This window comes from Cannabis sativa, chromosome 1 (genome assembly GCF_029168945.1).
Source record: "Cannabis sativa cultivar Pink pepper isolate KNU-18-1 chromosome 1, ASM2916894v1, whole genome shotgun sequence".
Lineage (NCBI taxonomy): Eukaryota > Viridiplantae > Streptophyta > Magnoliopsida > Rosales > Cannabaceae > Cannabis > Cannabis sativa.
This window is the reverse complement of record NC_083601.1, coordinates 46,978,964-46,992,844: the sequence shown is the minus strand read 5'-3', so window position 1 is coordinate 46,992,844 and position 13,881 is coordinate 46,978,964. Positions and strand designations below refer to the sequence as shown.

At 35.3% G+C, this 13,881-nt stretch overlaps 2 protein-coding genes across 4 annotated transcripts; one reads left to right on the top strand and one right to left on the bottom strand.

Annotated features, from left to right (window-relative positions):
* The first annotated feature begins 279 nt into the window (after positions 1-279).
* Positions 280-7,583, top strand: LOC115707885 (protein TOPLESS). The gene is made up of 27 exons (XM_030635977.2): positions 280-513; positions 874-1,010; positions 1,164-1,343; positions 1,480-1,593; positions 1,680-1,838; positions 2,004-2,181; positions 2,261-2,381; positions 2,488-2,597; positions 2,686-2,848; positions 2,979-3,088; positions 3,174-3,243; positions 3,341-3,414; positions 3,515-3,610; positions 3,691-3,786; positions 3,905-4,032; positions 4,140-4,374; positions 4,457-4,618; positions 4,718-4,816; positions 4,944-5,087; positions 5,209-5,319; positions 5,424-5,603; positions 5,683-5,811; positions 5,897-5,992; positions 6,075-6,263; positions 6,447-6,613; positions 6,738-7,016; positions 7,112-7,583. Exons 2-26 carry the CDS (start codon positions 931-933, stop codon positions 6,943-6,945), a joined length of 3,399 nt encoding a protein of 1,132 aa, XP_030491837.1. The 5' UTR covers positions 280-513; positions 874-930; the 3' UTR covers positions 6,946-7,016; positions 7,112-7,583.
* A 771-nt stretch (positions 7,584-8,354) lies between these two features.
* Positions 8,355-13,487, bottom strand: LOC115707886 (uncharacterized). 3 transcript variants are annotated; one of them, XM_030635979.2, is made up of 16 exons: positions 13,342-13,487; positions 12,671-12,904; positions 12,448-12,576; positions 12,145-12,352; positions 11,808-11,954; positions 11,519-11,593; positions 11,186-11,257; positions 10,957-11,028; positions 10,721-10,792; positions 10,506-10,580; positions 10,316-10,387; positions 10,004-10,075; positions 9,778-9,921; positions 9,489-9,560; positions 8,992-9,138; positions 8,355-8,908 (listed from the first exon to the last, which is right to left on the bottom strand). In XM_030635979.2, the coding sequence occupies exons 2-16, from the start codon at positions 12,866-12,868 to the stop codon at positions 8,724-8,726; spliced, it is 1,740 nt and encodes a 579-aa protein (XP_030491839.2). In that variant the 5' UTR covers positions 12,869-12,904; positions 13,342-13,487; the 3' UTR covers positions 8,355-8,723. The 3 variants fall into 3 exon arrangements, with proteins under 3 accessions (XP_030491839.2, XP_030491838.2, XP_030491840.2); XM_030635978.2 differs by having other exon boundaries at positions 12,671-12,920; positions 13,342-13,472; XM_030635980.2 differs by lacking the exon at positions 13,342-13,487 and adding an exon at positions 13,001-13,250.
* Between the last annotated feature and the right edge of the window lie 394 nt (positions 13,488-13,881).

Here is a 13,881-nt window from a genome sequence, read left to right as displayed (position 1 = left end):
AAGTTAAGGGTGCACTAGTACATCTCTTTTAAGGGGGTGCATTGTAGAATCACCCAATATAATTTATAAAAAAAAAAAGTTAAGGAGGAAAGTGGCTTTATGGCAAAACGGTAATATTTGGCGAAATCTAAGGGTAAAGGTTGATTGGTCCAAAAGATAGCCGGCTATTCTGCACTTATGTGATAAGCACACGTAATTATCACTACAACGTATCATGATATTCTGAACAACTTATCACTCTTCCTTTTATCTGTCGCCTCTTCCTATAAAAATCACCATTTCTGCAAGTCTTTGATGTCCCCTTCTCTCATATATATAAATATACATATAATAAATCTGTAAATTAGAGACTAATTTGAAGAGAGAGAAAGAGAGAGGAGGGTTTACTAAGTTTCTAGAGAGAGAAAGGAAGCTCGTCTTTAGCTCTCTCTCTCTATCTCTTTCCCTTTCTTTCCCCCCTTTGTGCCCTTCGTCTCTGTATTTTTGCTTGCTTCATCTGATTTAGTTTTCAAGGTAAGAGACTTTCTTTTTCTCTGGGTTTTATTTTTTCTGTATTTTTTTTTTTTTGCATCTTCGATTTCTTATGGGGTCTAAAGTTGCTTTATTTTATGGTCTTTTATTACTATTATTTTTTAAAAATTATTATTTATTTTTGGAGAGAAAGTAAAGGGGGAAAAAATAATTATTTAGGGTGAATTACTTGTTCACATGTCGGTTTGCGATCACTATCATGAAAAATGGAGATTTAGTTTAATTGATCTAGTTTCTGGATGTATGAGTTTTTGAATTTTTGAGCTATTTTTGGAAGACCCTTTTTTAAAATTTTGGTCTTAGCTTTTTCCCCTTTTTGAGTTTATTGTTTTTCGTTTGCAGATCTAGTAATATTTTTGGTAATATTTTGGGTGTTTAATCGAAGACGGGGCGGTCAAGATGTCGTCGCTTAGTAGGGAACTTGTGTTCCTGATCTTACAGTTTCTCGACGAAGAAAAGTTCAAAGAGACTGTTCACAAGTAAATCTACTGCTAATTATTTATTTAATTTTTAGTTCCCTTTAATAGAAAATTTGTTAGTGGTATTTTCTTCTCTGTTTTTGCTTCTTATGTACTTTATGCCTCATTAATTGTTTTTTTTTTTTTGTTTATTATTTATATTTTCATAAATAGGCTAGAACAGGAATCTGGGTTTTTCTTTAATATGAAGTATTTTGAGGATGAGGTTCACAGTGGCAATTGGGATGAGGTTGAAAAGTACTTATCTGGGTTCACAAAAGTAGATGATAATCGGTATTCCATGAAAATATTTTTTGAGATAAGAAAGCAGAAGTACCTTGAAGCCTTGGATAAGTAAGCTCCTAATCTTTCGTGTTCAAGTTCATTTTCCTAATTGTAGAGACAATGTTATGAAATTTAATGTTGAAAGGAGAAAAACGCAGATGGTTTGATTTCATTTATGATTACAACTTTTGAATTCCTTTTATAGGCATGATCGGTCTAAGGCCGTGGATATATTAGTGAAGGATTTGAAGGTCTTTGCTACATTTAATGAAGAACTATTCAAGGAAATCACTCAGCTTTTGACACTAGAGAATTTTAGGTAAGAAAATAATGTTCGCTACTTACGGTTATATTTTTTGTATGAGAGAATTGTAGCTAACTTATTGTAAAAAATCTCACGTGAAGAGAGAATGAACAACTGTCAAAGTATGGTGATACAAAGTCAGCCAGGGCAATCATGTTGGTTGAGCTCAAGAAGTTGATAGAAGCAAATCCTTTGTTTCGTGACAAATTGCAGTTCCCACAGCTTAAAAATTCTAGGTTGAGGACCCTCATTAATCAAAGGTAAGTTTTTCTCAATTTTTATATGCTCATTATTTTTTAAATGCTTAACATATAGCTCTGTACCTTGTACATTGATATTCATGATAAGTGAATTAAAATGTGAGTACTTTTTATCAACAAAATGTAAGTGTACTTGACATTTACCTTATGGAAACTATGTTACAGCTTAAATTGGCAGCACCAACTTTGTAAAAACCCTAGACCAAATCCAGATATAAAAACTCTTTTTGTGGATCACTCATGTGGACAACCAAACGGTGCGCGGGCTCCATCACCTGCAAATAATCCTCTTCTTGGATCATTGCCCAAAGCTGGAGGCTTTCCACCTCTAGGTGCACATGGGGTGAGTTATTTAGCTCAACTGGTGAAATTTATCTATTTTGTTGTTAGAAAATTTTCCTTAATGAGCTTCATTTCTTCAGCCATTTCAACCAGCACCAGCTGCAGTTCCAACACCTCTAGCAGGTTGGATGTCCAATCCTACTGTAACTCATCCTGCTGTTTCTGGGGGAGCTATTAATCTTGGTGCTCCATCAATTCCAGGTAAACCTCATTTTGTTTTGCTATGCTTCCTGAGTTTGGCATTTGTGAATCTGATGGGACATTTAGATCGTGGTTCTTATATGAGTGTGGTTTTATTGCTTCATAGCTGCATTGAAGCATCCAAGGACTCCTCCAACTAATCCTTCTGTCGACTATCCATCTGGGGATTCTGATCATGTCTCAAAAAGAACTAGGCCAATGGGAATTTCTGATGAGGTGATGCAACTGTAGTCGAAGCTGTGAACTTTCAAAACAAAGAGTAGTATTGGCTATACTTTTCCTAACTCTTGTATAATTTATGCAGGTGAATCTACCTGTTAATGTGCTGACAACATTTCCGGGACATGGTCATAGTCAGGCTTTTAATGCTCCTGATGACTTGCCCAAAACTGTTACAAGGACTTTAAATCAGGGTTCATCTCCTATGAGCATGGACTTTCACCCTGTTCAGCAGACTCTACTTCTTGGTTGGTCTTTCAATTTAGCACTTAACCCTCCATTTCATATTACTTAATAATTTTTACATGATCGTTGGTCTTTTTCAGTCTGCACCATTTGATTGATTCTTCATATTCTACTTTCACTTTCATGCTTCAGTTGGCACCAATGTGGGTGACATAGGGTTGTGGGAAGTTGGTTCAAGGGAACGATTGGTTTTGAGAAACTTCAAAGTTTGGGATCTCGGTGCATGTTCAGTGCCTCTGCAGGTGTGTGCCGTTTTATTTTCATGTTTTCTCTTTTTTCTTTATCATATTCCTCTTGGTGCATAACTCTGTCCATTTGGAAATTCAGGCTGCCTTAGTGAAGGATCCTGGTGTTTCAGTGAATCGGGTTATATGGAGCCCTGATGGTGCTTTATTTGGTAAGCTTACTGTAATTGTCAATGTAATGTAGTTAATTATTTCTAGTGGTGAAATGAATCTTTATTCTAAACGCTGTTCCTGATCTTTCAATTTCAGGGGTTGCATATTCAAGGCACATTATTCAATTATATTCTTATCAAGGAGGTGATGATGTTCGTCAACACCTGGAGGTAAACATTACTTAGTACCTACTAGCTTTAAGTTTTCAAATATTGCTGTTATATTATTGGTGAGTATCCATATTGACATGATTGAATGCCTAAAATTTAGATTGATGCTCATGTTGGAGGAGTAAATGATCTTGCTTTCTCGCACCCCAATAAGCAACTCTGTGTTATCACCTGTGGTGACGACAAGACGATCAAGGTTTGCTACTCATATTAATTGTGTTAATCATCTATGTGGAATGCATTTTCTTCTCTCCTGATTGTCTTTTTGAATTTCAGGTGTGGGATGCTGCTACTGGTGCAAAACAATACACTTTTGAAGGTCACGAGGCACCTGTTTATTCTGTGTGCCCCCATTATAAGGAAAATATTCAGGTGTTATTTGCATGCTATTTGTTTCGTTTGCTTATTATTTCATTTACTTTTTTTGTTAGTTATGATCATATCCTAGTTTTTCCTCGATCTTATGCTCTTTTTGTGCTGTATACTGCAGTTTATCTTTTCAACAGCCCTGGACGGAAAGATAAAAGCATGGTTGTATGACAATCTTGGATCTCGAGTTGACTATGACGCTCCTGGCCGTTGGTGCACGACCATGGCATATAGTGCGGATGGTACAAGGTTAGTAGTCTCATGAAATGTCTTGCTGTCTTTGACTTTGCACCTTGGTTGACCGTTGGTTTGACCAATATGATTCATTCTCCATCTCATTTCCTTGTGTCATGTAGGCTCTTTTCATGTGGGACAAGTAAAGATGGGGAGTCATTTATTGTTGAATGGAATGAAAGTGAAGGGGCTGTAAAGAGGACCTATCAAGGATTCCGCAAGCGTTCTCTGGGTGTTGTGCAATTTGATACCACTAAAAATCGGTTTTTAGCAGCTGGAGATGATTTCTCTATTAAATTCTGGGATATGGACAATATTCAACTTTTGACTACTGTTGAGGCTGATGGAGGACTGCCAGTAAGTTAATTTATCTTTAGATTAAACTAGTACATTGCCATTTAAAATAATGAATGCTAATTCCTTCTTTCTTGACTCCTAGGCAAGCCCCCGTCTCCGCTTTAACAAGGATGGAAGTCTGTTGGCTGTTTCTGCCAATGAGAATGGCATTAAAATTTTGGCAAATACAGACGGAATAAGGTTGCTGCGCACTTTTGAAAATCTTTCTTATGATGCATCTAGGGCATCTGAGGCTGTGGCAAAGGTAGCTTTGTCAGATTTTAATTATTTTATGATACTGATATCTTATGTATTGTTAGTAAATTGCCTAACATGTTACATGCATGCTATAAATCTTCTCCAGCCTACAGTTAGCCCAATTTCAGCTGCCGCCGCCGCCGCTGCTGCTACTAGTGCTGGACTTTCAGAAAGAACAACCTCTGTAGTTAACATTGCAGGAATGGTGTGTCTTTAGATATCAAATTTTCACTTCTAATCTATGTATAAACCTGTTTTGCATTTTGTTTCTCATGAAAAAGTAGAATTTTTCTAGTTACATATTTAATCGTTAAGTATTATATATATGCCAGAATGGGGATTCCCGGAGCATGGGAGATGTGAAACCTAGAATAACTGAAGAAAATGACAAATCAAAGATTTGGAAGCTCACTGAAATCACTGAACCATCTCAGTGTCGGTCTTTAAGGCTCCAAGAAAACATGAGGGTAACCAAGGTATATTTTAGTATTTAAAATCTGTGCTGATATGATACTGTCAAATACACTCGCGAATCTTGACATCCACTTTCACCTTTGTCCTGCCATCTGTTTCTGATTATGTTCCTTGTTGTCACAGATATCAAGGTTGATTTATACAAATTCTGGTAATGCTGTTTTAGCGTTGGGATCAAATGCTATTCATTTACTATGGAAATGGCAGCGAAGTGACCGTAATACTAGTGGCAGAGTAAGTAGATGCAGGGCTCCTTAGATTTAAACATAGATTTGGCATTTTGAAGAATTCCATAGTTACCTTACTGTTTTTGTTTTTATTTTCTTTTATTATTTCAGGCGACAGCCAATGTATCACCTCAACTGTGGCAACCAACAAGTGGTATTTTAATGACCAATGATGTCGCTGACACTAATCCTGAAGAGGCTGTTCCTTGCTTTGCTTTGTCCAAGAATGATTCTTATGTAATGTCAGCATCTGGTGGGAAGATATCCCTTTTCAATATGATGACGTTTAAGGTAAAGTTTGACCCCAATATTGCTCAGTGTTTATCTTGATTCGCTCCGACGAATATTAACTTCTTGTTGGTAAGTACAGACAATGACAACTTTCATGCCTCCACCCCCTGCTGCAACATTTCTTGCTTTCCATCCTCAAGACAACAATATTATTGCTATTGGAATGGATGATTCCACAATTCAGATCTACAATGTGCGAGTGGATGAGGTATGTCATATAACAGCATCAGTATGTTTGTGATTATCTGCACTGCTCATTTTCGAGCTTGTTACTTAATCATCTCATGACACAGGTAAAGAGCAAGCTGAAAGGCCATTCTAAAAGGATTACTGGCTTAGCCTTTTCTCACGTTCTGAATGTGCTAGTTTCATCTGGAGCAGATGCTCAGGTTATAATTCCTTACTAGTAAAATTGTTTTTGTAAATCTAAACAAAGTTCCAACTCTGAAGCAATTCTTCCATCTTTACCAGATTTGTGTGTGGAACTCAGATGGATGGGAAAAACAAAGAAACAGATTTTTGCAGATTCCGTCTGGGAGGACTCCATCATCTCAATCAGATACCCGCGTACAGTTTCATCAAGACCAGATGCATTTCCTAGTTGTGCATGAGACTCAACTTGCCATATTCGAAACAACAAAGTTAGAATGTGTAAAACAGGTATCTTTTTCCACGGAACTGATCTCTTTTTTCGCTTCTAGAAAAGGGCATTATGTTTGAATCTTGTCAAACCTCTTCCCTAACAATATTGTTACTCCACTGGAGCTGCAGTCCATTTATGTCCGTATAGAACATTTATCTATTTTTGCTATAAATCACTATATTTTTTCCCTTTTTTCCCAGTGGATCCCACGTGAATCTTCTGCATCAATTTCTCATGCAACATTCTCCTGCGACAGCCAGCTAGTATACGCCAGCTTTTTAGATGCTACAGTCTGTGTGTTCAGTGCTGCCAATCTCAGACTACGATGTCGTATCAACCCTTCTGCATATCTTCCTGCCAATATCAGGTATTTCCTTGCTCAGTGGTTAAAGGACAAAAAAGGAAAAAAAAGAATCATTCCAACTGTTTATTTGAGATTTTTGCAAGTTCAACTGTTTTGACTTTCCCTTGTTTCCTCTGCACTGTTGTAGCTCTAATGTACAGCCACTAGTGATTGCGGCCCACCCTCAAGAAGCAAACCAGTTTGCTTTAGGACTATCAGATGGTGGGGTTCATGTCTTTGAACCTCTTGAATCTGAAGGTAAATGGGGTGTGCCTCCGCCCGTTGAGAATGGGTCAGCGAGCAATGCTTCGGCAACTCCAGTTGGAGGTGCAGCTTCAGATCAAGCTCAAAGATGATCAAACGGCTGCCAGACTAATACAAGCTCTTTTACATGCTTGACTTGCTGGCCCATTCTCTTATAATTTAGGTATGCATTTCCTTCAACTCTTTGTTTATATATTTTGCTGCCCTTCTGTTTTTTTTGCTCTTAACTTTGTCTATTCTTGTAAATGTTTGTTGCAGTTGGTGGCTGATGATATGTAATTTTTTTGCTGAAAAATGATGATATGTAATTTACTCAAGGAACAATGTGCAAAGATCTTAGATTAAACGTTTTGGGTAGAAATTCTTGTAAGGTAAAAGAAAGAAGAAAAAAAACAACATTAGTAGGGAGTTTTAACGATTTTCTTTAATGCTTTTTTCTTTCCTTGTAACTCTGTTGAATATCAATGTTGTTTTTATATTTCAGATTACTTTGTTAGAAATTTCTCATCTTTGACTTTTGAGTCATATTGTGGAGGGAAGATAAAGATGTTGAAATTTCTCTTGGTAGCTGGGATTTCTCTTCTTTCTTCTTCTTCTTCTTCTTCACTGGGGGCTATAGTTCAAAAAATACTCTGATACAGTCTCCCTTGTAAATATACTACTACTGACTTGTGGTCTCAAAAGTTGTTTGTTATGTTTCATTGATTTTTAATCATCTTATGTTCTGCAATTCTTTCATTTCATACATACAAAGCTTTTTATTCATTGTTTTGACCACCCATTCTGCTCTGCCTTGATGAAATTGGGAGTAATAAGACAAGAGCCACTTTATGAAATACCATATGCTTGATTGATTTAAGTTAAGAGAGACAACCAAATAAATTGATATAAATAAAAAGATTAGAATTGTTGTTGTACTACGTAGCACATTATACCATTAAATAACTAATTTTCCAAATGTACTAAAATATAATCACCATTTTAGTATTATACTAGAGATGGTCTAAGATCACTCTTTAAACTATTTCAAGTCACTGACTCTGAGTGCTCTTAGGTTAAGACCTAAATTGTTGTGCCAAAAGTAAATTGAGTGCAGTATGTAATAAATAAAAGATTTTGCACGTGGGGTCTCCATTTTGAACCTAAATAATAAATTATTGAAGAAGAGGCACAACATGAAACAGTGTTCTGAGAGAATAATAAAGGCAAGTCTTCAATTATTGTTGATATTGTAGAGTTGGTCTTCCCACACACATAGAAAGTGTAAATGGTCTTTCTTTGGCTTTATTACATACACAAATACAAACAAACACGTATGGATTACTTTATATATAACTATTATTATTCACCAAACCTTTTTCATTTGACACGCAAACTTTCCACCGAAATAAATAGTAATAAATGTGTTGAATTTTCTACTGTAAATCATGTGTTCAATGAATCTGTTGAGAATGAAATTATTAATAATAATAAAAAGAAAAAAAAAAACACCCTTTATAAATAAAAAAAACAAAAGCAATGAATTTTAACTTTTCAAGGAATAGATACATCAATATTCATATATACATATATGTTCATTCATAAATCATAATTGCATTTTGCATGTAATCATTTTGAACCAATGTTTTGACACACCAATATCACCAAAGTTTTGCTTGACAAAAGAAACCATGCTTAGGAAGCTTTATATACACATTTTCTTCTCAAACCAAGAAATGATTTAGAAGAAACCTTCACATAAGGCATAGACATTAGACAACTACAATTACCACTTTGAAAGTCTTATTTGCTTCCCTCTTTTTCTTATATATACAAATAATACAAGTGATTATGGTGTCTCTTCATGCTGAAAGTACCATCAACACAACCACTACTCGGGTCGGAAGCTCACCAGATTAGGGAGGTGATTCTCCTGAAGACTCTTGATATCGTTTGCTGACACCTTGCACGATTCCAATGTCAATGACTTCAAATTCTTGAGTGTTCTCAAATGTCTAAGTCCCGAGCTGGTGATACGAGAATTCGACACATTTAAAGATACCAATCCTGTCAAACCTGCATTGTCATGGAAGGATCAAAAGTGAATTATTTGTTTCTTCTTCCGAATATTTTGTTATAGGTTGAATCGAGTGGATTACCTGAAATCATCTCCAAGGTTCTGTCTGTCAAGTTGCAGTTTTGTGATAGATTCAATAGTGTCAATGATGACAGGTCTTTTATGTTCTTTACACCGGAGTCGGTCAATCCTCCTCCGCAAATTTCAAGGGACCTCAGATTTTTGAAGTCTGAAATAAATCAAGATCAAACATATCATATATGCTGAAAAGTTCAACATGAACACTCCTTTATTCCTCAACTAAATTTTGCATAACACACTGTGTGCTACCTATATTTATATTAGTCCACAAAGAATTTCAAATTTTCGACAGGGCAGACCTTACAGCTTGAAAATTATTCATAATTTTACCTGGACATTTGGTGTAATGCTCACTAATCCCAATGGCTTTGCCACTACCAAGATTGACAGTGTATTTTTAAGACTATCATTTGAGTTTCAGAATGTTTTTGATTGATTGTACTGATATATTATTCAACATGCATATAGCTAATAAACTTGTATTATTATGTAATTTACATCGCAAGTAGCTTGTTCCAGAGTCTGTGATGCGAGCTCCGAAAAGATCCAGATGCGTTAATCCAGTCAAACCTGAAACATATATAAGAAAAAGTATTGATTTGCCTTTCGATCGAGATACTTAATGACTTCCAAATGAAAGCATGCAATCATGCACGAGATAGATTGACTAATGATGTTTAATTTCAAGTCTTAATTTACAGGTTAAAGAAAAGAAAATTAATCAGGAGATAAGCACACAAGTATTATGCATAGGAGTTTAGAGCTGGTGAAGTAGAAGCATCCTTACTTGTTAGAGCTGCTAGTCCGGTATCTGAAATTTGGCGAACATCCAAATTTAGAGATTTTAGAGATGTGAGTCCCGACAATTTTCTTAAACTAGTGTCGGTAATTGCAGTGAATGATAAATTTATACTCTCCAGATTAACCAAACCTGTCCAGAGTAACTTGGTAAGAACAAAATGGAATGGCATGCAAATTCTTATACAAGAGAAAGATAAAACAAAATGTTTTACCAGATAAATGGCGTAGCCCATTGCTTGCGACTTCAGTATCAGACAACTCCAAACATTTCAGACGACGAAGATCTACGAGTAAATCATTCACAAACAAAAAAGATATTAGAGTCGCGGGGGGTTTTGTCAAACGATCAGTACAATTACTCCATCAAAGTAATCCAAAAGACAAATTTGTATGTTTCCATGGCAGTTAGGTAGGTAATCATGCAGGATTAAAGGAATACATAATTATTTTGAACATGTAACGGACTCTCATCAGCTACGAAAACATTAGAAACATAAATTCTTGTGCATTTTCCAGCCACTGACCTGTCAAATTTGCCAGTCCGTCACCAGTGATCCTACAAGAATCCAAGTTCAAGCTCTCCAAATTTGTAAAACCTGCTTACAGCAATATCAGATACACGACTCATATGGACCGAAAACCAACCTTGTGCGTGTGTGGACTAGCTTTCAAGTGTGCCAAACCAATATAAATAAAGGGTTGAAGTTTAACTACCTTTTAAGTGTGCCAAACAAGTATCAGAAATTTCATTGAAAGCCAAATTCAACACTTTTAGTTTCTTTCCAAGTCCTGCAGAAGAAATTACACAGCTAGTTATTGCCAAGTTTCCCAGGAAATATTATAAACCAAATAGCATCAAGGGGTGAAATCATTTTTAACTCTTATGATTACATATCGAGAAAAATAAAACAAATCATAAAGTTACTTACCGGAAAAAAATTCACATCCATCGTCAGTAAGACGACATCTGCTAAGATTCAGATAGAGAAGAGCAGCAAGAGCTAATAACCAACACAAAAAGAAACAAAAATTAGATAGCGGAACAAACAGATGTGTTTACAAGATTATGCTAAGAAACAGATAGCGGAACAAACATGATAAACTATAACAAAATCTAAACATTTCAAGGTTTCACAAATGGCCAAACATATGAAGAAATTTCAACCTGAAAGAGAATCCAAGCATGAAGCAGTAACTAGGCATCCCTCCAAGTTCAACAAAGAGAGATTGTGAAGACCTGTGAAGCATTAAATGAATAAATAAATATAAGATAGATCAGAGGAACTGATGTAGAATATTTATTTATTTTATCATGTTTTAACACTTGTCCTCTTCTTAGAAAACTATAAGGTTTTCTTATACTGATATACTTGATAGGAAATTTCACCAGATACCTTTCAAGTGAGAAATTCCAGCATCTGTAACTTTACTGCTGGAAAGTTGTAATCCTTTTAAGTTTGTAAGCCCTGAAAATATAATTGAATAAAGTCTATTAGCAAATATAATAGAAAACAGACTGAATTTCCAAACGATTTATGAATGTGCGTGATTGTTATTTAGGGAGGGAGAGAGAGTTGAGATGGAGATAGAAGGAGTTTCTGAAACATCATATGCAAATGGATAGTTAAACTACACTATATTTTAATTCCAGCAGATTCAACATGTAAATGCACATGTGAATTAAGTTGCTTCAAAAGAGAAAGAAAGACATTAGACACTGTACTAACCTGATATAGACTTCATATCAGCATCTGTTATGCAGTTACACCAATTCAAATTCAAAGATTCCAACTTTGTTAAACCTGTATAATGAAAAGAACAATATCTATAAGTTTGATCATTATGATGACACATTCAGCTATTGACAGTAAGCTGGATTAGCTTCATGCAAAGTCTGCACATTATAAACATGGATTAGCTGAGTGCCTTCCATTTTCTATTCTTTTTAAGGAAAAACGAGTAGAAGAATAAAAAAATGTATAGCATAAAACATTACTAAATTAGACATGAAGCCACCTTTAAGATGAACAAGTCCACCATGAATCTCAGGACATCTTTCCAAATCCAACTGAACCATGTTCACTAATCCAGCAAAGGCACTCATTCCTTTAGCAGTGATTGCATTGTTTCTTCTAAAGCTTAAACTTGTCAAGTTTGAGAGACCTGAAAGGTTCATTTACGGTCATATAAGTTTCCTACAAAAATATTTGCTCCAGAAAGTAAATTCCCATTATGTCACACCACTATTTTCTCAAATTAAGGAATTTAAAAGGGTTGGGACATGGGACAGAGAAAAAGGGCATGGCATTGACATATAAATGGTAAGAAAATTATTGTTGATAAGCAAGCCTACCACTGATGCATTCCAGCCCACGATCTGAAATTTGGTCACAATAATTAAAGTTTATTGTTTGGAGATTTATGCAATCTTTAAGGTGAATTAACCCATCATCAGAAACATCAGATGCAGAAAGATCCACAGAAAGCAAAGAAGAACCCTGTGATGCCACCATATCCATCCAACTGTTATTTACCCCAGGATATTCTCCCAAGTAAAGATCCTACCAAACACATTACACAAAGCTTTTTGGTTAGACACAAACAATGATCAACAAACACACACAATTTTCAGTTTGATGAATTATATTAAAGCTACCTGCAGTGCACAATCCCGAAAAGCATTAAGAGAAGCCTCAGTTAGCAATCTTGAAAACACCAAATCATTGAAAATCTGCTGACTTATGTCCCTTGGGAGCATTGAGAAAGTAGTATATTTATCAATGTCCTGCAACAGAAGAAGAAACATAAGGACCAATTGGCCAAATCCCAGATATAAAAAAGAGCCTGAAACAATCAAAATCTTTCTAAAAACTTAGTACCTCACGTATTTTCTTTATGCATAAGTCCATAAGGGATAAGCACTTTCCATTTCCCATTTGAATGTCACTAGACTGTCTACTGAATGAAGTTGCCAACCACTTTGAACTCCCACTTTTCCCATATCTTCTGTAAATCCCACCACCTATGTTATCTTCTTCTTCTCTTTGGTCTCTCTTCCTAGAACAAGCTCCCCCCATTGATGAAATTCTTGCAATCAATATTTGTCAGAAAAACTGCACCAGAAGAGTGCTGCAACCAATTAATCACCACCCAGAAAAGGGAAAGTAAGAAAAAAAAAACACAAGGAATCATATCATCATCAATCTTACTATTGGGGGAGTTCAAGAAGCAAACAAGATTACTTTTTTAGGAAACCCCATTGATCCGATCACCACTAAAACAGTAGTTTCAGTCTTTTACACCGATAAAGCTAATTAAACTAAGAAAATTTCCAACCCCACTAATAAAAAAACAAACTTTATCAATTACAATGGAAACTATATGTACTGTTCTCATCTGGGAATTGGAATTAGAAGCTCAGTCAAACTATGCATTAAAATTTAACAAGAAATATATGAAAAAATTAAAAAAATCATTGAGAAAATTTCTATTACTATCTAGAAGAAAATAACAATAAAAGAAATGAGAGAATCTTTGGATGGAGTTCTACCTTTGCCTTTGGCTACCAAACATGGTAATGATGAATTGAATTGTACAGAGAAAAAAGCTATGAATTTTGATGAAGAAGGAAGATAGTCTTATTAGTATTATTAGTGTGTGTGTTTGTAATGACCGAGCCAGAGTCCAAGCCAATCGATGATGGACACGTATGAGTTAGGTTCGGAGTTTGGTGGGTCGGAGCGGAGGAGATAAGACTTTAGGAGTAGAGGAGGGTGGGTCCCATCAGTTGAAGCTTTATCCATTGCCAAAGTGGGTCCCACTCACTCTTTGGATTTTTTATGACTTCTTTATTGTTTATTACTCTCAGTGCACACGCAAACCAAAATCTTTTCTCTATTTTTTTAAAAAATTAATATTCTTAAGGATGGATGATAATTTTACCTTCTTTAATTAATATATTCATGCATTAACCAACCAAAAAAATAAGTATAATTAAATATGGCAAGAATACATAATAAAATAAATTATTTTGTTTGGTAAAGAATATTAACTACAATTAAAATATTGAAAAAGTTAGATTAAAAATTTT